The sequence below is a fragment of the Cetorhinus maximus genome, chromosome 4 (assembly GCF_964194155.1).
Source record: "Cetorhinus maximus chromosome 4, sCetMax3.hap1.1, whole genome shotgun sequence".
NCBI classification, from domain to species: Eukaryota; Metazoa; Chordata; class Chondrichthyes; order Lamniformes; family Cetorhinidae; genus Cetorhinus; species Cetorhinus maximus.
Window position 1 is genome coordinate 131160299 of NC_135882.1, and position 25063 is coordinate 131185361.

General features: G+C 44.6%; 1 protein-coding gene across 4 annotated transcripts in view; it reads right to left on the bottom strand.

Annotated features, from left to right (window-relative positions):
• cables1 (Cdk5 and Abl enzyme substrate 1) overlaps window positions 1-25063 on the bottom strand; it is a 185737-nt gene that overhangs the window by 14433 nt on the left and 146241 nt on the right. For all 4 annotated transcript variants that reach the window (XM_078540833.1, XM_078540832.1, XM_078540830.1 and 1 more), the window contains one exon: window positions 11744-11850. In XM_078540833.1, the coding sequence (XP_078396959.1) occupies window positions 11744-11850 (107 nt within the window). The remainder of the gene's footprint in view (window positions 1-11743; window positions 11851-25063) is intronic.

Consider the following 25063-nt stretch of genomic DNA (forward strand, 5'->3'; position numbering starts at 1 on the left):
ACATTTATATTAAGTCAATTTATGAGCAATTTTAACAAGGGAAGCTTAACGTGCAAGGATAGGTTAGTGTGCGACAGAGCAGACTGGGGGTGAAACCCATCTAAATAGACAACAGTGCACCAGCAGCCTGTCGTATACAGAACAGAAATGAAAATTGGGTGCAGTAAAAAAAATGGGCTGCTGGTGCACTATCGGCCATTTTGTACTGCCTCCCAAATTGAATTTCACCCCATTAACCCACGAGGTGAGTAGAAAGCAGGACTTTTGAAATGCAGCACAATGAGGAAATTATTTTTGTAAAGTAACCGTATGAGTCGCTCCACAAATACACTCAATGAGTCAAATGGATATTTTTAAGAACTGCTATTATCCTTTTTTTTGGAGGAGCTAGGGAAATTTTTGCTCACCCTGATTATGTCGGTGCCTCAAGCCATCTCAGGTGAGGGACAGCAAGATCAAAATCTCCCTCTGTGCCATCACAATGTGTAAGAATTGACAATTTTAACATGATGCTGCCAGTGTTATATTTTAGGCACTGGAGAGTGAAGCTGAATTTCCCCTGTGCTGGTTAGTCACTCAACATGTCCCTGCAGGATTCTCACTGTTTTGTTGATGGCATGAACGAGAACACGAAATGTAAACAAACCTTTGTAAGTCAATTGTCATTGTCTGAAACACTTCGGTACGCAGATTGACTAGGCTGCTCTGGGAAGATGAAAGTAGTTCAACTGACAATTGAAAGGAAAACAATGCTAAATCATGCAGAGCTTTACACTGGGGTTTCACATCACCAGTGCTGCAATATTTCCATTTTTTTTAAATAAAGGTGCATAAAATAAGCATATAGAAACAAAACACTTCCCACCCTCTGCTTTAATGGAGCAAAGCTCTGATAGATAATATATCTCATAGAGAATCAATAATTCCCAAACTCCTTTCGACAGATATTTGAGGCTCAAATTGGTACTTATCAAAATATGCTGGCCAATGATATGTGGTTAAAAAAACTGAAATTGTGTACTCCCATCTGAGACTTTCAATCTGCAACAATGGAATTTTGACCTAAATCTTCCTTATGGTGGAAGGGGAAAGGGGGAAATGCAGGGTTTTCTTATTCTCAAGTTGGAGAAAAAAACATGCACTTATCACCACCCCTGCACCCTGGCCAGGAACAGTCAACATCACCTGACAGTTGGAAGCTGAGAGGGGAAGTCCTGTGGGATTTGGGGCGGTGGGAGGGTGGGGGGCTGCGGGAAAGGTGGGCAGTGGAATGTGGTGTGGATTGACTTGACTTCATAGATTAAGTGGCGTGTAAAACAGAACTCCAATCATACCCCAGCAGTTTCCAGCCAGGTAGTTAAATAATAATTGCTTCCAGAGCTCAGTCAATCCTCTATAACAGACTCAATAATCTGATACCACAGCCTGGCAGATTCACAGTACTCCAAGGGCACTGTTGATGATTGACCAACCAATCAAGTTTGTTGTTTAGATGATGGAGAGGTAGGCTTGTCAGTGGCAATTATTGTGCAAGACTCTCTAATCCCTGTTAAGAGTTTGGTTTGACCATCAACATCAGGAAGACAAATGTCATGGTCCAGGAATTTACCATATCGCCATCTATTAGCACTGACAATGTGACACTGGAGGTTGTTGATAGCTTCACATATCTGGGCTCCGCAATCACTGGCAATTTGTCACTTCATGCTGAAATCAACACACACATCACAAAAACTGCAGCTGTTATGACCAAGCTGAGTAAGAGAGTGTGGAACAACAGCAACCTGACTGAGAACACTAAACTGTGAGTCCACCAAGCCTGTGCCTTCAGCGCACTCCTCTACAGTGGTGAGGCTGGGACAGCATCTGCGAGGCAGAAGGAAAGGCTGATCACTTTCCACCTTTGCTGTTTCAGATGCGTCCTCAGCATCTCTAGATAGAACATGGTCACCAACTCAAGAGGTGCTGCAGCCTGCTAATTCCATCAACATATGCTCATCACTAAGCTAACGATGTCTGCAATGGCTCAGCCACGTTCATGTTGGATGAATGATGGTCATATACCCAAAGACCTTCTGTACAGTGAACTGGCCAATGGGTCACAACCCCCTGGGTGCTCATACCTCAACTGCATGGCGCTGATAGCCACGACCTCCAGAGATTGACTGATTGGAGGGGAATTGGAGGAAGCAATGGGAAACAAAAAACTCAACTGGCCAAGAAGAAAGCCCAGAGAAAACAGAGGCCAGCGAATTCTGCACCTTCTCAGCCCAGTCTTCATCAGCAGTAAACGAGGCAGAGAAGGCTACGCCAGAGTGGGGCTCCTGAACCACATCAGGCAATGTTTAGTACAGTGTTGATCACCAAGGTGCAAACCATTGTCTAACAAGATGGAAGTCTGCCAATGTGTGATCAGTTGCAGGAACTTCACAAAAAAACTGTTTTCACAAAGCTAACGGCAGAGCAGCACAAATCAACCAGCAACTTATAGTGATTTGCAATTCACAGGATCTCTCTTCTGCCCTACAAATTGCAGGCCAATCTGTGTATTATTAAAGGCAAACATTGCTCAGCAATATCTGGGCTCATATTAAAAAAAGAGGATAAAATTCAACTTCGGCAGGGGTGCAAAACAGATGCTATTGGATCAGTCGCCCATTATACACTGTCCGATTTTCTTTTACCGACTTCAAGCACAGTGTATAATGAGTTGCTGACCTTTGTTGAGTTGCTTTTGACTCCATGGGCTTCAAGAAAATAGACCTTGTTAATCAAATCAAATAGTTTGAGAGTTGAGGTTTATACGAAAGACACCACGAGAAGGGGCGGATAGGACTTGAAGTGAGAGGCTATACATCCAGAGAGGACTTTCAATCAGAGACCAACCTCCTTTTCGCTAATGAGGCATTAGCTAGGACCTGTCTGGTAAACAAGATAAGAGTCACCTCACAACCTTTGAACCCCCTTTGAAAGGTGGCGTGAGCAATTCTCCAGGCTCTTCAACAGAGATGCCCAAATCTTAGCAGATGACTGTGCCCTGGCTGCCCACAACAAGGAAAACATCCAGTCTATGACAAACAAATTCTAGAGCTGCCAAAAACAAATTAGTGTCTCAAAGACCAAGGTTATGCTTCAGCCAGCACCTGGCAGATGCTATGAAGCATCAGACATAATTGTAGATGGCATCAGTCTCAAGGTTGTACAAAAATTCTCATACTTTGGAAATGTGCTCTCTAGTTATGATGAACACATCAGGGCACAGATCCAGAAATCAAGTTCTGGCTACGGCTGATTCCATTATCATGTCTGGAAGCAGCATTAAGCTGAAGACTAAAATCAAACTCTATCCGGCCTTTGTCCTTACCACCCTGCTGTATGGCACAGAATCCCGGGTCTACCATAGGCTCCACTTTAAAAGCTCTGGAACGCTTCCACCAAAGACAGCTGAGGTTCATCATGAGAATTCATTGGCAGGACAAAATCACAATGAGATCCTTCATCGTGCTGGGCTTAACACAGCATGGAGATTCCCCTCCAGGGAATTCAAATTAGATGGCAGGACACATCTTCCACATGGATGACAACAATATCCCCAAGCAGATCTTTTATGGGGAAAAGTTACGGTGCAGAAAGAGGCCATTCAGCCCATCATATCTGCACCAGCCAAAAAGAGAAAAAAGAAACTAGCCGCTCATTTTAATCCCACTTTCCGGCACCTGGTTCATAGCCTTGCAGGTTACAGCACTTGATCCAGGTACCTTTTAATGAGTTGAGCATTTCAGCCTCAACCACCAACTTAGGCAGTGAATTCCAGACGTCCACCTCCTTCTGGGTGAAAAAGCTTTTCCTCATGTCCCCTCTAATCCTTCTAGATCCTTAAATCTATGCCACCTGGTAATTGACCCCTCAGCTAGGGGAAACAAGTCTTTCCTGTTTACCCTGTCTAGGCCCCTCATAGTTTTGTACACCTCAATTAGATCACACCTTAGCCTCCTCTGTTCTAAGGAAAATAACCCTAGCCTATCCAATCTCCCCTCATAGCTTCAATTTTCAAGCCCTGCTAACATTCTTGTAATTCTCCTCTGTACACTCTCCAGAGCAATTATGTCCTTCCTGTAATGTGACCAGAACTGTACACAAAATTCCAGCTATGTTTTAAGCAGCGTTTTATACAGTTCCATCATTACATCCCTGCTTTTGTATTCAATACTTTGCCCAATAAAGGAAAACATTTCATATGCTATCTTATCCACCTATCCTGCCACCTTCAAAGACCTGTGGATATGCACTCCAAGGTGTTTCACTTCCTCAAACCCTCTCAATAACTTCCCGTTTATTGAGTATTCCCTTGCTTTGTTTGTTTTCTCCAAAGCCATTACCTCACACTTTTCCAGAGTGAATTCCATTTGCCACTTCTCCGCCCACTCAACCAAACCATTGATATCATTCTGGAGTTGACAGCTATCCTCTTTACTATCAACTACATCGCCAATTTTTGTGTCATCTGGAAATTCCCCAATCATGCTTTCCACACTTAAGTCTAAATCATTAAGGTATACAACAAACAGCAAGGGCCCCAACACTGAACGCTGTGGAACACCAATGGAAACCATTTTCCATTCGAAAACACATCCATCGACCATTACTCTTTCTTTCCTGTCACTGAGCCAATTTAGGATCCAACCTTCCACCTTCCCCTGTATCCCATGAGATCTCACTTTCCTGACCAGGCTGCCATGTGGACCTTGTCAAATGCCTTACTGAAATCCATGTAGGCAACATCCACTGCACGTCCCTCATCCATCCTCCTTGTTACTTCCTCAAACAATTCTATTAATTTGGTAAGACATGATCTTCCCCTAACAAAACTATGCTGACTATCCCTGATCAATCCTTGCCTAAGTGGCAGTTTATCCTGTGTCTCAGAATTGTTTCCAATAATTTGGCCACCATTGACCGGCCTATAATTTTCTGGCCTATCCCTCGCATCTTTTTTAAATAATGGTACAACATTCGTAGACCTCAAATCCTCTGGTACCTTGCCTGTATCTAGTGAGAATTGGAAAATGATCCTCAGAGCATCTGTTATTTCCTCCCTGGCTTCTTTCAACAGCCTGGGATACAATCCATCCGGCCCTGGTGACTTATCCACCTTCAAAGATACCAGTCCCTCCAGCACTTCATCTCTCACTATGCTTATTGTATCTAATATTTCTCCTGCTCTTTAACTAGAATTTCCGCATCATCCCTTTCTGTAGTGAAGTCAGAGACAAAGTACTCATTGAGAACCCTGCCCACATCTTCTGCATCAATCCACAAGTTACCATGTACATCTCTGATAGGCCTGACCTTTTCCTTAGTCATTCTCTTGGTCTTAATGCCCTAGGATTTTCTTTGATTTTACGTGCCAATATTTTTTTGTATCCTCTCTTTGCTTTCCTAATTTCCATTTTTACTTCACCCCTGTATTTTCTATACTCCTCTAGGCTTTCCACAGTATTAAGACTTTTGTGACTGTAATAAGCTTTCTTTTTCTGCTTTATCTTAACCTGTATGCTTCCGGTTAACCAGAGGGCTCTAGATTTGGCAGTACCGCCTTTGTGGGGATATATCTACATTGTGCCCATAGAATCTCGCCTTTGAATGCCTCCCACTGATTTGTCACAGTTTTTCCTTTTAATAGCTGTATTCAGACCATGCAGACAGAATGTGGGGGACTTCAATGTCCATCAGCAAGAGTGGCTTGGCATCACCACTACTGACCGAGCTGGCCGAGTTGTAAATTATATAGCTGCTAGACTGGGTCTGTGGCAGGTGGTGAGGGAACCAACAAGAGGGAAAAACATACTTGACCGCATCCTCACCAACCTGCCTGCCGCAGATGCATCTGTCCATGACAGTATCGGTAGGAGACACTGCCCAGTTCTTGTGGAGACGAAGTCCCGCCTTCACATCGAGGGTACCCTCCATCATATTGTGTGGCACTACCACCGTGCTAAATGGGATTGATTTCAAAGAGATCTAGCAACTCAAGAATGGGCATCAATGAGGCATTGTGGGCCATCAGCAGCAGCAGAATTGTACTCAAACACAAACTGTAACCTCATGACCCAGCATATCCCCCCTCTCCCATTACCATCAAGCCAGGGGATCAACCCAGGTTCAATGAAGAGTGCAGGAGGGCATACCAGGAGCAGCACCAGGCAGATCTAAAAATGAGGTGTCAATCTGGTGAAGCTATAACACAGGATTACCTGCGTGTCAAACAGGATAAACAGCAAGTGATTGACAGAGCTAAACAATCCCACAACCAATGGATCAGATCTAAGCTGTGCAGTCCTGCCACATCCAGTCGTGAATGGTGGTGGACAATTAAACAACTCACTGGAGGGAGGAGGTGGCTCCACAAGAATCCCCATCCTCAACGATGGAGGATCCCAGTGCATCAGTGCAAAAGATAAGGCTTGAGCATTTGCTACAATCTTCTGCCAGAAGTGTCGAGTCGATAATCCATCTCATCCTTCTCCGGAGATCCCCAGCATCACAGATGCCAGTCTTCAGCCAATTCGATTCACTCCACGTGATATCAAGAAACGGCTGAAGGCACTGGATACTGCAAAGACTATGGGCCCTTATAATATTCCAGCAATAGTGCTGAAGATTTGTGCTCCAGAACTTGCCATGCCCCTAGCCAAGCTGTTACAGTACAGCTACAACACTGGCATCTACCCGGCTATGTGGAAAATTGCCCAGGTATGTCCTGTACACAAAAAGGACAAATGCAACCCAGCTAATTACCGCCTCATCAGCCTACTCTCGATCATCAGTAAAGTAATGGAAGGGGCCCTCAACAGTGCTATCAAGCGGCACTTGCTTAGCAATAGCCTGCTCACTGACGCCCAGTTTGGGTTCTGCCAGGTCCACTCAGATCTTGACCTCATTACAGCCCGGGCTGTACATGGACAAAAGAGCTGAACTCCCAAGGTGAGGTGAGAGTGACTGCCCTTGACATCAAGGCTGCATTTGACCGAATGTGGCATCAAGGAGCCCTAGCAAAACTGGAGTCAATGGGAATCGGGGGGAAACCCTCCACTGGTTGCAGTCATACCTAGTACAAAAGAAGATGGTTGTGGTTATTGGAGGTCAGTCATCTCAGCTCCAAGACATCACTGCAGGAGTTCCTCAGGGTAGTGTCCTCAGCCCAACCATCTTCAGCTGCTTCATCAATGACCTTTCTTCCATCATAAGGTCAGAATTGGGGATGTTCGCTGTTGATTGCACGATGTTCAGCACCATTTGTGACTGCTCAGATACTGAAGCAGTCCATGTACAAATGCAGCAAGACCTGGACAATATCCAGGCTTGGGCTGACAAGTGGCAAGTAACAGTCGCACCACACAAGTGCCAGGTAATGACTATCTCCAACAAGAGAACACACAATCATTGCCCCTTGATGTTCAATGGCATTACCATCACTGAATCCCCCACTAGCAACATCCTGGGGGTTACCATTGACCAGAAACTGAAATGGACTAGCCATATAATTACTGTGGCTACAAGAGCAAGTCAGAGGCTAGGAATCGTGCGACGAGTAACCCACCTCCTGACTCCCCAAAACCTGTCCACCATCTACAAGGCACAAGTCAGGAGTGTGATGGAATACTCTCCACTTGCCTGGATGAGTGCAGCTCTCATAACACTCAAGAAGCTCGACATCGTCCAGGACAAAGCAGCCCACTTTATTGGCACCGCATCCACAAACATTCACTCCCTCCTCCACCGACACACAGTAGTAGTGTGTACCATCTACAAGATGCACCGCAGGAATTCACCAAGCACCTACCAAACCCACGACCACTGCCATCTAGAAGGACAAGGGCAGCGGATAGATGGGAATGCTACCACCTGGAAGTTCTCCTCCAAGTCACTCACTATCCTGACTTGGAAATATATCACCGTTCCTTCACTGTCACTGGGTCAAAATCCTGGAACTCCCTTCCTAACAGCACTGTGGGTGTACCTACACCACATGGACTGCAATGGTTCAAGAAGGCAGCTCACCACCACCTTCTCAAGGGCAATTAGGGATGGGCAATAAATGCTGGCCTAGTCAGCCAGCGAAGGCCACATCCCATGAATGAATACATTTTTTAAAAACTCTCGCAAGCTCACCTCTCAGTTTTGTAAAATTAGTCTTCCCCCGATTTAGAACTTTTACTCTTGTTTTATCTTTGTCTTTTTCCATCATGATGCTAAGTCTAACTATATTATAGTCACTATCTCCAAAATGGTCCTCCACTGCTACTTCATCCACTCACCCAGCTTCATTTCCTAAGACTAAATCTAGAATTGCGCCCCCTCTCGTTGGGCTTGTTACTTGCTGGCTAAAAAAGTTCTCTTGAATGCATTTCAAGAATTTTGCACCCTCTGTGCCCTTCACACTGTTCGTATCCCAATTGATATTAGGATAGTTGAAGTCCCCAACGATTGCTGCCCTATTGTTTTTGCACTCAGAAATCTGTCTACATGCTTGCTCTTCTAGCTCCCTTCCACTATTTGGGGGTGTATAGTACACTCCTAGCAGTGTGGCTGCCCCTTTTTATTTCTAGGTTCAACCCATTTGGCCTCATTTGATGCTTCATTTAGTCTATCATCCCTCCTCACAGCTGTAATTGATTCTATAACCAATAATGCTGCACTCCCATCTTTTTTATTCCTCTCCCTATCCTGCCTGAAAACTCTATATCCAGGGATGTTGAGCTGCCATTTTTGCCCCCCCCTTAAGGCAAGTTTCCATTGTAGCGATGATATCATGCTGCCTGCATCTATCTGTGCCCTCAGTTCATCGGCTTTATTTACTGTGTTTCTTGCATTTACATATATACCTACTGCCAAATTCCTGCGCTGTACACTTTTTAACCTGTGCTGCTTCTGTCTTTCAAAGTCGCTGACTAATTCTCCGTCTCCCATAGCCTGCTCTGAATTTGCCCTCAGGTTTCCATCCCCCGCCAATCTAGTTTAAACTGCCCCCAACCAAAAGCACTAGCAAATCTCCCTGTGAGGATATTCGTCCCAGTCCTTTTCAGGCGTAGACTGTCTGGCTTGTACTGGTCCCACATTCCCCAGAACTGGCCCCAATGCCTTCCCTCCTACACAAGCTTTCCAGTCACATGTTTATTTGCTCAATTCTCCTATTTCTATAGTCGTTTGCACGTGGGACTGGGACTAATCCTGAGATTACTGCTTTATTGGTTCTGCTTTTCAATCTCCTTCCTAGCTCCCTAAAGTCTGCTTTCAGGACCTCATTCCCTTTCCCACCTAAGTCATTGGTACAAATGTGGACCATGACCTCTGGCTACTCACCCCTCCCCCAGAAGAATGCCCTGCAGCCACTCCATGACATTCTTGACCCTGGCACCAGGGAGGCAACATACCATCCTTGAGTCATGTCGACAGCCACTCAAATGCCTGTCTGGTCCCCTAACTAAAGAATCCCCTATTACAACTGCTCTTCCCCTCTTCATTCTCCCTTCCTGTAAAGCAGAGCTGTCTGTAGTGCCACAAACTAGGCTCTGACTGCACTGCTCTGAGGAACCAATGCCCTCACCGATATCCAAAACAGAAACCTGATTGGTGAGCGGGACCCTGCACTACCTGCCAAATTTTCTTGGACTGCCTGGCAGTCACCCATTTCCTTTCTGCCTCCAGGCTCCTAAGCTGCGGTGTGACCACATTTCCGAATGTGCTATCCACACAGCTCTCAGCCTTATGGATGCGCCACAGTGACTCCAGCTGCCGCCCAAGCTCCGAAACCTGGAGCTCAAGGTTCAGCAGCTGGTGACGCTTCCTGCATGAGGTCATCTAGGATGCTGGTAACGTCCACAACATTCCACACGACCAAGCTGTCCTGCTATGGCTTCAATTTACTTCCCTTGTGTTAACTTTATTTTACTTTGGTTTAGTTATGCAACTTTATTTTACCTGGCCTCGACTTAACTTTATTCCCCTATTGCTTGTGTTTCTTATATAAATGTAAGTAGTCCATTCTTTAAAAAAGAATGTATTTTTCTAATTCTTAGCTACTTGATGACACTCCCTAACCGCAGTTTCTCATCAATCAATGAACTTATGTTTCTCCTGTGATGTTAGATGCTAGGTGCTGCTGACTGCTTGTCCCAGGGTCATCCTCTCATACTCTCCTCTAGGTGCTGCTGACTGCCTGTCCCAGGGTCCTCCTCTCGCACTCTCCTCTAGGTGCTGCTGACTGCCTGTCCCAGGGTCCTCCTCTTGCACTCTCCTCTAGGTGCTGCTGACTGCCTGTCCCAGGGTCCTCCTCACGCACTCTCCTCTCAGTGCTGCGGACTGCCTGTCCCAGGGTCCTCCTCTCGGTGCTGCTGACTGCCTGTCCTAGGGTCCTCCTCTCACACTCTCCTCTAGGTCCTGATGACTGCCTGTCCCAGGGTCCTCCTCTCACACTCTCCTCTAGGTGCTGCTGACTGCCTGTCCCAGGGTCCTCCTCTCGTACTCTCCTTTCGGTACTGCTGACTGCCTGTCCCAGGGTCCTCCTCTCGTACTCTCCTTTCGGTGCTGCTGACTGCCTGTCCCAGGGTCCTCCTCTCGTACTCTCCTTTTGGTGCTGCTGACTGCCTGTCCCAGGGTCCTCCTCTCACACTCTCCTCTAGGTGCTGCTGACTGCCTGACCCAGGGTCCTCCTCTCGCACTCTCCTTACGGTGCTGCTGACTACTTGTCCCAGGGTCTTCCTCTCAAGGTGGTCAGCACAAATGACACAAGGACATCCTAAAAAAGAGCCTTATAAACTTCCACATTGCAGACCACCTCTCTTGGAAAACTACTGCAGCCAACCGACCCATGTTGAGGCAAGCACTGAAATATGGTTCAGCATGCTTCGAAGACCATCTACACTAAACTCGCAACATCCCATGTACTCAGAGGGAGGCCAGGGGTGATGCAGCTACAGAAGTTCTCTCAAGCACCAACAGGAAAAACTGGCAGTTCTGTGGACATCCATACCGATCTCACATGGGACTCTTAGGTCATCAGACAAACCACAGAAGACGATGAAATCATTTACAGCTTGGACACACTCAAATAACTAGGAGCCTGCCACCACATGAGAAAGTCAAAGGTCTTCAAACAGCAGTCATTGTAAGCTAGATGCACTTTTTCCATGGTAACTTTTCCAGAAACTTCTCCTGTCTGACTTTGACAATGTAGTAGAGTTCCTGAACAGATAGAGTTGAGGAAATGGTAGCATAGTGGCTATGCTACTGGACTATTAATCCAGAGGATTTAACTAATGATATGGAGACAAGTTCAAATTTCACCACTACAGCTGGAAATTTAAATTCAATTAAATAAATAAATCTGCAGTTAAGAGATGGCGCCAGCAAAGGTGACCATGTAACTACCAGGTTGTCATAAAAACCCATCTGATTCATTAAATGTCCATTAGGGAAGGAAGCCTGTCGTCTTTATTCAGTCTGTCCTACATGTGACTCCAGACCCACAGCAATGTAGTTGACTCTTAATTGTCCCCTGATGCGTAGTGTCCTGATGAGTGCAAGATGAAAAGCTTCAATAGTATGTCTCTTTTTCCAAGCAACACTCAGTGTCATGAAGGTGGTTCACCACCAACTTCTCAAGGGCAATTAGGAAAGGGCAATGAATACGAATGTGCCAGTGGATTAATAAAATAAATTTGCAGCTGCTTTATTTGCTTACCTTCTTATCTTACTGAGGGTCAATTTGATATGGGGAAACTTTTCTCTGAAGGTTTCATTCATATCCTTTTTCAGGTCGGAGGGTTTGACATATTCAATCACTGTTGTCTAAAGGAAAAAGAAACACTGGTTTAGTAAGTTATACGGGAACAATTATGACTTCCTTAGCTTCTGATAAAGGATGCACAGCCAAAGTGTTAACTTACCTGCTTCTTTACAAGTGCTGACTGACCTGTTGTGTATTTCCCAATTTCTTATATTTTCAGTTTTGTATTTGGTTAACTATTTGGTACCTCATACCAGTAATACAAAATGGCATTCATTTCAACTTGCACCACCCATTGCAGACAGGCCAAAAGTGGTCCTGTTTCTGGCAGTAGGCTCTTTTAATATGAAAATCAATAGCAAAATACTGCGGATGCTGGAAACCAGAAATGAAACCAGAAAATGCTGGAAAAACTCAGCAGGTCTGGCAGCATCTGTGGAGAGTTAATGGGCTGAATTTTACAGGCCACCCGCAGACAGGAAAACAGTTGCCTGCAAGGTTCACTCCAACAATCATCCAGGGGTTTTCCATAACCAATTTCCAAACATACTGACTCTCATACACATATGCATGCACATTCTCTGATATGCATATAGACAGAGACAGGTGCACTCACACACATTAACTTAAGAGCAAAATACTGCAGATTGGAAATAAAAACAGGAAGTACTGGAAAAACTCTAGCACCATAGGTGGCAAGAGAAACAGAGTTAATGTTTCAAATCCAACATGACTCTTCCTCAGAAGAGAAGATGCTGCCAGACCTGCTGAGTTTTTCCAGCATTTACTGTTTTTATCCTGAATTACAATTCTGATGGACAGTTGGACCGAGCATATAGTCAACCCAGTTTTACCAGGTGGGCAGGGTTAAAAGTGGCCCTGCTTTTTTTTTGTTGAGTCCTTTCAATGTGGTTTCTGACCAACTCAAAGCATTAGAGCTCTTTCACTCCAGTATGACTGTGGCTCCTTATCTCTGTCTGGGCTTCACAGCCTTTGCGCTGCTTTCACCATTTTTGGTCACTTCAAATTCCTCCACTGTCATTCCCCACTCCTGTTCAGGTCTATGGTCCCACTTCTCATGGTTCTACTCCTACCCATCTCAACACTTTTGGTTTTTCACAGGATTGTTTCAGCCCTGCCTCAGGGCTCCAGGTTCCTCAATTCACTATTAACATTACTCTCCGGTATCAAGATTGATTTCTGGCTACAGAATCGTAGAATGGTTACAGGATAAAAGACGGATTTAGCCAGCTGCTTTCATGCTGGCTCCCTGCAAGCTCAGCTAGTCCCGCTCCCCCATCCTTTCCGCGTAGCCCTACACAATTTTTCTCTTCACATAATTATTCAACTCCCTTTTGAAAGCCACAATTGAATCTGCCTCCTCCACACTCTCACGCACTGCATTCTAGATTCTAATGTGTCCTCATTTTGTCTTTGACTCTTTTACAATTCACCTTAAATCCGTGTCCTCTGGTTCTCATCAATGGAAGCAGTTACTCCCCATCTACTCTGTACAGACCCTTCATGATTTTGAACACCTCTATCAAATCTCCACTTATCCTTCTCTTCTCAAAGGAGAACAGTCCCAGCTTCTCCAGTCTATCTGTGTAACAGAACTCCCTTATCTCTGGAACCTATCTTGTAAATCATTTCTGTACCCTCTCTAATGCCTTCCTGAAGTGTGGTGCCAGAATTGGCCACAAAACTCCAGTTGGGGCCGAACCAGAGTTTAATAAAGGCTCACCATAACCTCCTCGCTTTTGTACTATCTGCCCTTATTTATAAAGCTCAGGATCCTGTGTGTCTTTTTAACCACATTCTCAATCTGCCTGACTGCCTTCAACAATTTGTACATGTACGCACAAGGTCATTTGCTCCCACAACCCATTTAGAATTGTACCCTTTATTCTACATTGCCTTTCCTCATTCTCCCTACCAAAGTGTATCACTTCGCACTTCTCTGCACTGAGTTTCATCTGCCATGCGTCCACCCATTCCACCAGCTTATGTCCTCTTGAAGTCTATCACTATCCTCTTCACAGTTTACAATACTTCCAAGTTTTGTGTCATCGGCAAATTTGGAAATTGCACACCCAAGACCAGGCCATTAATATAGATTAAGAAAAGCAGGGGTCCTAACAATGACCCCTGGGGAACCTTACTATATACCTTCCTCCAGTCTGAAAAACAATTCTTTACCACTGCTCTCTGCTTCCTGCCACACAGCCAATGTTTTACTCATACTGCCGCTGTTCCTTTTGTTCCATGAGTTCTAACTTTGCTGATAAGCCGATTATATAGCGCTTTATCAAATGCCTTTTGGAAGTCCACACACATCAACTGCATTATCCTCATCAACCCTGACTGCTATCTCATCAAAAGACTCAATCCTAATTAAAACGACTTGTCTTGAACAAATCCATGCTGGCTTTCTTTAATTAATCCACATTTGTCCAAGTGACTGTTAATTTTCTCCCGGGTTATCGTTTCTAAAAGCTTTCACACCACCGATATTAAACGGATTTGCCTGTAGTTGGTGCATTTATCCTAGCATCCTTGACTGAAACATAAAAGATCCTGAGGCGACTTGACAGGGTGGAAGTGGAAAGGATGTTTCCTCTTGTGGGAGAATCTAGAATTTGGGGGTCACTGTTTAAAAATAAGGGGTCGCCCATTTAAGACAAAGATGAGGAAAACTTTTTTCTCTCAGAGGGCTGACACTTTGGAATTCTCTTCCTCAAAAGGTGGTTGAAGCAGAGTCTTTAAATATATTTAAGGCAGAAGTAGATAGATTCTTGATAAGCAAGGGTGTGAAAGGTTATCGGGGGTGGGCAGAAATGTGAAGCTGAGTTAAAATTAGATCAGCCATGATCTTATTGAATGGCGGAGCAGGCTCGAGAGGCCTACTCCTGCTCCTAATTCGTATGTTTGTATCCTTTTTTGAACAAGGATGTAACATTTTCAATTCTTCAGTCCTCTAGCACCACCCCTATATCCGAGGACATTGGAAGATTACAGTCAGTACCTCTCCAATATCCATTCTTACTCACTATCCTCAGATACATCTCATCCTGTCCTGGTTATCAACTTTGTTGAATCAGCCAAAGAGCAACTCTTCATCATTCTTTAGCCCCTCCAATGTCTCAGCTATCCCCTCATTCACAATGACTTTGACAGCATCTTTCTTGATAAAGACAAATGCAAAGTACTCATTCAGTTCCTCAGCCATGCCCCTGCCTCCATACTTAAATCTTCTTTCTGATCCCTATCTGACCCCAATCTTCCTTCTACCACTTTTTAAAAAACTATTTATGTGCCTATATAAAACATTTGGATTTCCTTTTATGTTAGCTGCCAGTCTCTTCTCATACTCTCTTTGCTTCTCTTACTTCTTGCTTCTCTTACTTCTTTGTTCACTTCCTCTCTGAAGTTTCTATCTTCAGCCCGGTTCTCACTTGAATTATCAACCGGATGTGTGTCATATGCACTCTTTTTTTCTGCTTCATCTTCTATTTCTATCTATTTCATCCAGGGAGTTGTAGCTTTATTTGTCCTACCTTCCCCCTTGGTTGTACTGTACCTTGACTGTATCCAAACCATTTCTCGTTAAAGGTAGCCCATTGTTACTTTACAGTTTTGCCAGCCAATCTTTGATTCCAATTTACCTGGACCAGATACGTTGTCATCCTACTGAAATTGTCTCTCCCCCAATTAATTATTTTTCCTGTGAATTGCTCTTTGTCTTTTTTCATAGCTAACCTACACCTTATGATACTATGATCACTGTCTCCCACATATTCCCCTACTGACAGTTGATCTAATTGACCCACCCAAGAATCGGGTCCAGCAACCTCTTCTTCTTTGTTGGTGAGAAGCATACTAATCGAGAAAATTCTCCTCAACACATTCAGAAACTTTCCCTCTTCTCTGCCCTTTACATAATGATCCTAATATAGGCTGGGATTGTAATAAAATCCTCCATTATTACCACTCTAGTTCTTGCACCTCTGTAATTTCCTTACAAACCTGGAGTTTTTTTGAGGATGTAACTAGTAAAATAGATAAAGGAGAAACATTGGATGTGGTGTATTTGGATTTTCAAAAAGTTTTTCATAAAGTCCCACATAAGAGGTTATAGTGTGTAAAATTAAAACGCATCAGATTGGGGGTAATATATTGGTGTGGATTGAGAATTGGTTGGCAGACAGGAGACAGTGAGTAGGAATAAATGGGTCTTTTTCGGAGTGGCAGGCAGTGACTAATGGGGTGCCGCAGGGATCAGTGCTTGGGCCCCAGCTATTCACAATGTACATCAATGATTTAGATGCGGGAAACAAAAGTAATATTTCCAAGTTTACTGACGACACAAAACTAGGTGGGAATGTGAGTGGTGAAGAGGGTGTAAAGAGGCTCCAAGACAATTTAGACAGGGTGAGTGAGTGGACAAATATATGGCAGATGCAGTTTAACATGGATAAATGTGAAGTTATCCACTTCGATAGGAAAACAGAATTTAAATGGTGATAGATTGGGAAATGTTGATGTACAAAGGGACCTGGGTGTCCTTGTCCACCAGTCACTGAAAGCAAGCATATAGGTGCAGCAAGCAGTTAGGAAGTCAAATGGTATGTTGGCCTTTGTTGCGAAATGGCTTGAGTATAGGAGCAAGGATGTCTTGCTGCAGCTGTACAGGACCTTGGTGAGACCACTCCTGGAGTAGTATGTGCAATTTTGGTCTCCATACTCAAGAAAAGATATACTTGCCATAGAGGGAGTGCAGCGAAGATTCACCAGACTGATTCCTGGGATGGCAGGATTGTCGTACAAGGAGAGGATGGGTCGACTAGGCCTGTATTCACTGGAGTTTAGAAGAATGAGATGGGGTCTCATTGAAACGTATAAATTCTGAAAGGGCTGGACAGACTGGATGCAGGGAGGATGTTTTCCTTGGCTGGGGGTCAAGAACAAGGGGTCACAGACTCAGGATGCAGGGCAGGCCATTTAGGACTGAGATGAGGGGAAATTTCTTCACTCAGAGGGTGGTGAACCTATGGAATTCTCCACCACAGAAGGCTGTGGAGGCCAAGTCACTGAATATATTTATGAAGGAAATAGATAGATTTCTAGACACTAAAGGCGTTAAGGGGTAAGAGGAAAGAGTGGGAGTATGGCATTGAGATACAGGACCATCCATGATCATATTGAATGGCGCAGCAGGCTTGAAGGGCTCAATGACCTACTCCTGCTCCTATTTTCTATGTTTCATCTTGGTGGCCTATGGAATGCACCCATTAGTATAATGGCACCTCAATTGTTTCATAGCTCTTACTAAATAGATTCTGTCATTGACTCCTCTAGGTTATCTTTGCTCTAGCACTATAACGTTCTCCCTAATCAATCTGGCAACTTCCTTCCCCATCTTTCCCAACCACCTAGCACTCAGAAATATTTAATACACAGTCCTGCCCTTTTTAAGCCAGGTCTCAGTTATCACCACAAACATCATATTCCCACATAGCTATTTGCGCCTGCAGCTCACCAACTTCATTTGCTATGCTTTGTGCCTTTACATACATGTACTTTTTTCATTCATTAACGCGATGTTAGCTTCGCTGGCTTGCCCATCCCTAGTTGCCCTTGAGAAGGTGGTCAGCTGCCTTCTTGATCCGCTGCAGTCCATAAAATAGGTATGCCCACAGGAATGGCGATATATTTCCAAGTCAGGATGGTGAGTGACTTGGAACTTCCAGGTGGTGGTGTTCCCATCTATCTGCTGCCCTTGTCCTTCTAGATGGTAGTGGTCATGAATTTGGAAGGTGCTGTCTAAGGAGTCTTGGTGAATTCCTGCAATGCACCTTGTAGATGAGGTGCCAATTAAGTGGGCTGCTTTGTCTTGGATGGTGTCGAGCTTCCTGAGTGTTGTGGGAGCTGAACTCATCCAGGCAAGTGGGGAGTATTCCATCACACTCCTGACTTGTGCCTTGTAGGTGGTGGACAGGAGTTGAGGAGTCAGGAGGTGAGTTATTCGTTGTAGGATTCCTAGCCTCTGACCTGCTTTTGTAGCCACAGTGTTTATACGGCTAGTCCAGTTCAGTTTCTGGTCAATGGTAACCCCCAGGATGTTGATAGTGGGGGATTCAGTGATGCTAATGTCATTGAACATCAAGGGGCGATGGTTAGATTCTCTTCTGCTGGAGTTGGTCATTGCCTGGCACTTGTGTGGCGCGAATGTTACTTGCCACTTGTCAGCCCAAGCCTGGATATTGTCCAGGCCTTGCTGCATTTGGACATGAACTTCTTCAGTAGAAGGAGTCGCGAATGGTGCTGAACATTGTGAAATCATCAGCGAACATCCCCACTTCTGGCCTTATGATGGAAGGATGATCATTGATGAAGCAGCTGAAGATGGTTGGGCCAAGGACTCTACCCTGAAGAACTCCTACAGTGATGTCAAGGAGCTGAGATGACTGACCTCCAACAACCACAACCATCTTCCTTTGTGCTAGGTATGACTACAACCAGTGGAACGTTTTCCCCCTGATTCCAATTGACTCCAGTTTTGCTAGGGCTCCTTGATGCCACATTCAATCAAATGCAGCTTTGATGTCAAGGACAGTCACTCTCACCTCATCTCAGGAGTTCAGCTCTTTGGTCCTTGTTTGAACGAAGGCTGCAATGAGGTCTAGAGCGGAATGGCCCTGGCGGAAGCCAAACTGGGTGCCAGTGAGCAGGTTATTGCTAAGCAAGTGCCGCTTGATAGCAGTTATGACCCCTTCCATTACTGATGATCGATAGTAGACTGATGGGGCGATAATTGGCAGGGTTGGATTTGTCCTGCTTTTTGTACAGGACATACCAGGGCAATATTTCACATAGCTGGGTAGATGCCAGTGTTGTAGCTGAAGTGGAACAGCTTGGCTAGGGGGTGCAGTAAGTTCTGGAGCACAAGTCTTCAGTGCTATTGCCGGAATATCGTCAGGGCCCATAGCCTTTGCTATCGCACTATCCAGTGCCTTCAGCCCTTTCTTGACATCATGTGGAGTGAATCGAATTGGCTGAAGACTGGCATCTGCAATGCTGGGGACCTCCGGAGGCTGTGACGGATCATCCACTTGGAACATCTGGCTTAAAACTGTAGCTAACACTTCAGCCTTATCGTTTGCACTGATGTGCTGGGCGCCCCCATCATTGCGGATAGGGATATTTGTGGAGCCTCCTCCTCCAGTGAGTTGCTTAATTGTCCACCACCATTCATGACTTGAAGTGGCAGGATTGCAGAGCTTAGGTCTGATCTGTGAGATTGCTTAGCTCTGTCTACCACTTGGCACGCAAGTAGTCCTGTGTTATAGCTTCACCAGGTTGACACCTCATTTTTAGGTATGCCTGATGCTGCTCCTGGCATGCCCTCCTGCGCTCTTCATTGAACCAGGGTTGATCCCCTGGCTTGATCGTAATGGTAGAGCGGGGGATTTGCCGGTCCATGAGGTAACAGACTGTGTTTGAGTACAATTGCGCTGCTGCTGATGGCTCACAGCGCCTCATGGATGCCCAGTCTTGAATTGCTAGATTTGTTTGAAATCTATCTCATTTAACACAGTGGTAGTGCCACACAACGTGATTGAGGGTATCCTCAATGTGAAGGCGGGACTTTGTCTCCACAACGATTATGCGGCGGTCACTCCTACCGATACTGTCATGGACAGATGCATCTGCGCTGGGAAGGTTGGTGAGGGTGAGGTCAAGTATGTTTTTCCCTTTTGTTGGTTTTCTCATCAGCTGCCGCAGTCCCAGTCTAGCAGCTATGTCCTTAAGGACTTGACCAGCTCGGTCAGTAGTGGTGCTACCGAGCCACTCAGTGATGGACATAGAAGTCCCCCACCCAGAGTACATTCTGTGCCCTTGTCACCCTCAGTGCTTCCTCCAAGTGGTGTTCAGCATGAAGGGGCACTGATTCATCAGCTCAGGGACGGCAGTATGTGGTAATCAGTAGGAGGTTTCCTTGCTCATGTTTGATCTGATGCCATGAGACTTCATGGGGTCCAGAATCGATGTTGAGTACTCCCAGGGTAGCTCCCTCCTGACAGTATACCACTGTACTGCCACCTCTGCTGGGTCTGTCCTGCCGGTGGGACGGGACAGGACATACCCAGGGATGGTGAATGTGGCGTCTGGAACATTATCTGTAAGATATGATCCCATGAGGATGACTATGTCAGGCCGTTGCTTGATTCGTCTGTGAGACAGCTCTCCCAATTTTGGCACTAGTCCCCAGATTTTAGTAAGGAAGACATTGCAGGGTTGACAGGGCTGAGTTTGCCGTTGTCGTTTCCAGCCAAACTTGGTCGATGGTCCGTCCGATTTTGGAGACTTTGTAGCGGTCTGATGCAATTGAATGGCTTACTAGGCCATTTCAGAAGGCATTTAAGAGTCAACCACATTGCTGTGGGTCTGGAGTCACATGTAGGCCAGACCAGGTAAGGACAGCTGATTTCCTTTCCTAAAGGGTATTAGTGAACCAGATGGGTTTTTACGACAATCGACAATGGTTTCATGGTCATCATTAGACCTTTAATTCGAGATTTTTTATTGAATTCAAATTCCACCATCTGCCGTGGTGGGATTTGAATGGTAATGCATCCCAGCACATTACCCTGGGTCTCTGCATTACTAATCCAGTGACAATACCACTCTGCTATCACCTCCCCATATATAAACCTTATATAGGCCATATTGCATTCCCTCTCATTCTGACCCCACCTAATGCCATACTATTTCTTACTCTAGTGCTTGCTACCTGTCTCTTCCAATCCTTTGCACACCTTGTTTTTCTTTTCTAATGTTACATCTTTGTTTCCATCCCTCTGCCAAGTTAGTTATTATTGATGACAGTCAACACTTTTGCTCATATTACCACAGATTTGGTGCATGCTGCTGGGCTTTGACTGCCTGATTGACATAAAGCCTTAAATGGGGTGAAATTTCCAACAGCTCAACATTGGCAAAAACTAAAGTCATCCTATTTGGCTCTTGCTGGCACCAACTCCAAAAATCTTCCTATTTCTCATTCAGGCTGAGCCTGCTGATACCACTCCATTACCAACCCTTCCCTTGTTTGGCTTTGCTAGCCCTGTGCCTCAGTTGAGTCAATTTGAGGATCACCAGGCTTATTTTCAAGTACCTCCACAACCTTGCCCTATCTGGAAATCTCCAACCATAAGTCCCAGAACATACACTACATTCTTGTAACTGTTTAAAGTCGACTTTTCAGTTACTAACCCCATGGTTTATGGGACTAACCTCATAAACCACTTTAACTACCCTTATTTCTGCCTTCCAAGGCCTCCTCTTCTACCTTGTATTCAGTCTCTTTTATGTCTTGTGTAAATTAGTTTGTTAGCCAATTGAACTCTACCTGCACGCTTTCCTATTTTCTCATCAGTTGCTGCTTGCAATCAATAACAGGGAGAGACTGATGTAAGAATAAACAGTGATAGTTTATTGAGACATAGGACAGAGCACCAGATCATACGTGCTCACTCAGAAACCTCCAGAACTAGACTTACAGTTCCCAGTTGCCCACGCTATACAGTGATTCATCAGTGCTGTCACATGATCAGTACACGTGCATTCTCTTAAAGGGACAGTGTACTTCACTTTACCATAGTATCTCTCTCTCCAAATTCCTTTGTTCTCTATAAAGTGTCATGTTTCACCTCTCCTTCACCTTGAGACATATCTGAGGAGTACTAAATAACTGGAAGTGCTGTTGCTGTTTGACCATTGAGGAAGCTAAAATGAAGATTTATTTTTCTTTTAGCAAAACTATTCGCTTTACAATATGAAAAGCTGCTTTAGGGCTACAATGAAAAGTGCTCCACTGACTACAACAGGACAGTGAGGATCCTTCCTTGGCCTGACCTAATACTGCTTTCACAATTGATGCCAAGAACAGTGAATGTGAAAAGGATACATTCTACAGCACATTACAATACATTATATGTTGAGAAAGAACTGGATGTCTGAGTTTTTAAGCAGGGAAACACATAAATCTGCTGTTAGTGTTGAAGAAAGACAGCTTTGAAAGGATACAGTTGATGGACTGGAATTGCTCATGAGGCATTTTATTTAATGTATAAATGTTTAAGTGATGATAAACCTCCTAAAATATTGAAATAAAACATTAGTAGGATGAATGTGAAGTGTTTTGTGCACTGCTAAATGTACAATTTAAAATAACCAGCTCAAAAACTAATTTTAAGAAAAAAAAATTTTTTTTTTGAATGATTACTTTTCCCTGGGAAGTAATACATGTGCTGCAGTGACATAGGGTGAAAGTACCATGTCTGTACACTGGAGGTGGGGCGCTGGGAGACTGAGAGGATAAGGATAGGGAGATTCTAATGAAATGTTGGCAATGTGAAGAACAGTGGCTGGTAGTGTGGTGAAGAGAATCGAGAGTGTAGGGAGAGAATGAGAGGTTGGAACCATAACCATCATCTGAGGAAGAGCTCAGAGCAACAGTGAATGGTAGGAGCTGGGGGAAGAGTTTGGCTGCTTTTCATTAGCTGGCCAGTAGTATGGAATAGGATGAAATTGTAATGGTGCCAGGTGATCAGCACTGTGGCACCAGGAGGAGAATGCTGCTGAGAAGTCACAAAAAGTAGCTGTGAGAGATGTTAATGAGTTTACTCCTGTACTTCTCTTACCACAAATTCTGTCTTAAAATAACTACCAATTGGAACTAAGCTGAAACAGGAGATTTCACCTGTGCGAAGTTGCAAGGTCACTAAGATAAGTACAGATGAGGGAGGCCATCAAGCTTATCCTTCCAGAGAAACCTGTGATTCCATGTTTATCAGAGTCTATTTTATAAACAGTCTCGAGTTATTTTTTGCCTCCACTACACGGCCTGCCACAGTAGTGAGGCAGTTGTTATCCAAGTTACAAATGGCATCCAACATGACTGCGATAGTGGTAAACTATCGGGGTTGACCATACCATCCTCCAACAACACTTTTTCACTGGGTGGGACTGCTCTTGCCTGGTTCCACTCTTATTGATTAGTCATAGCCAGAGAATCACCTGCAATGGCTTTCCTTCCTGCTCTCACACCATTACTTCTGGAGCCACATACAAACAAAACTTTGTTTGATTACCTTTAGTCAACTTGTATTTCTCATCTGCTGCCCCTCAGTAACATCACCTAAAAACAGCTCGTCAGTTTCCACATGTAGGATGACAACATCCAGCTTTATCTCACCACCATCTCTTTCAACTCCTCCATTGTCTCCGATTTGTCACGCTGCTTGTCTGACATCCAGAACAGACATGAGTAGGCATTTCCTCCAGTTAGACATTGGGTAAACTGAAACCATCACCTTTGGTCCCTGCCTTGTTTCCTAGTCATTAATTGTATCCCTGGAAACTGGTCTTGGGCAGAACCAGACTGTTTGCAACCTTGGTGCTGTACTTAACCCAGAGATGATCTTCAGACTACATACCCGCCCCATCAACATGGCCACCTATTTCCAAATCTATAAAATGACCTAACTCTGTCCTTGCCTCACCTCATCTGCTGCTGAAATCCTCATCTGAATCTTTATTCCCTCTAGGCTTGACTATTCCAATGATCTCCTGGCCAACCCCCCATCTTCCATCCTACATAAATTTGAGCACATCCAAAACTCTGTTGCCTGTTTCCTAACTCACACTAAGTCCCATTCATCCATCAACTCTGTGCTCATTGGCCTACATTTGCTTCTGGTCTGGCAATGGCTCAATTTTAACATGCTCATCCTTTTTCTCATCCATAGCCTACCCTCTCTCTCTAATCTCCTTCGGCCTTACACCCTCAGAGATCTCTGCACTTCTCCAATTCTGGTCTCTTGTGCTTTCTTACTTATAATCATTCCATCATCGGTGGTTGTGCCTTCAGTTGCCCAAGCCCTAAAGTTCTGGAAGTCCCTCACTAAACCTCTCCACCATTCTACTTCTCTTCTCTCCTTTAAGGCCCTTCTTAAAACCTACCTCTTTAACTTAGCTTTTGGTCATCTCTCCTATTATTTCCTTACCTGGCTCAGCATTCAATTATGTTTGGTAATCGTTCATGTTAAGCACTTTGAGGTATTTTACTGTGGTAAAGGAGCTATATAAATGTCAACCCACACCTGGTCAACCAAATATTCCACCTCCAATATATGTTGAAGGAGAGACTCAGAAATATGTTGAGAACCTCCCATACCTTGGCAGCCACCTCTCTCAAAAGGTCACTATTGATGAGGAGATCCAACACCAGATCGGCTGCACCAACTCAGCCTTCTGCAAACTGTGGCAATGAGCATTTGACAACAAAGAACTTCGCAAGTCAACAAAAGTCTTAGTGTACAGAGCAGTTGTTGTCACCACACTCCTGTACTGCTGTGAGACCCGGACTGTGTATCAGCAACACATAAGAACGCTAGAGAAAACCCATCAGCAACGTATCTGCCACATCCTCTGGATTCAATTGGCGGACCGTTGAACAAACATCTCCACAAGCATTCAGGCAAAACTCCTGCAAAATCAACTTTGGTGGACTGAACACAGTGTCCCAATGGCTGAAAACCATCTCCTCACCACATCCTGTCCTCACAACTTTCAAATGGCCAAAGTCCCAGAGGTGGGCAAAGACAATGCTTCAAAGGCACTCTGAAGCTCCCTTGAAGCACGGCTGCTTTAACCTTAATAACTGGGAGGAGCTTGTTACCAATCATTCAGAATGGGACAGCTTGTCCATTAAGCTACATCACACTTTATGTCCCAACATCTTAATGATGAGCAGAGTGACAGAGAAGGAAAGAAAAACTTGCACTTGGGATCCCACTACTTTGTTGGATGTCCTGCCCAGTGTGCCCAAAGATCTGCAGGTCAGGCGTGTTTAGCCACATGAAGACCCATGACAGGAACTTGATCCTGAGTAGATGTCACCCTTGAATCAAGGGATAGCCAACAACAGTAAAAATATAAGTTCCTGTTAATACTGGTGACTACACCATATCTGCTGTGGTCTGTACTGAATAATTATAGTAACTTCACACTGTCTTACATTTGCTAGCAATTGGGAACTTGGCTGTGTTTAGTTGCTGACATACTGGACCTGTGATCATTGCACTAATATGTTAAGAACAATATGGTGGTCAGATATTTTCAGGATGGATTAGTGGAGCCCTGGTGACTGAACATAGCTAGAATTCCACAACAAGCTTGGTGGCTGCAGAATTTATCAAGAAAATATTT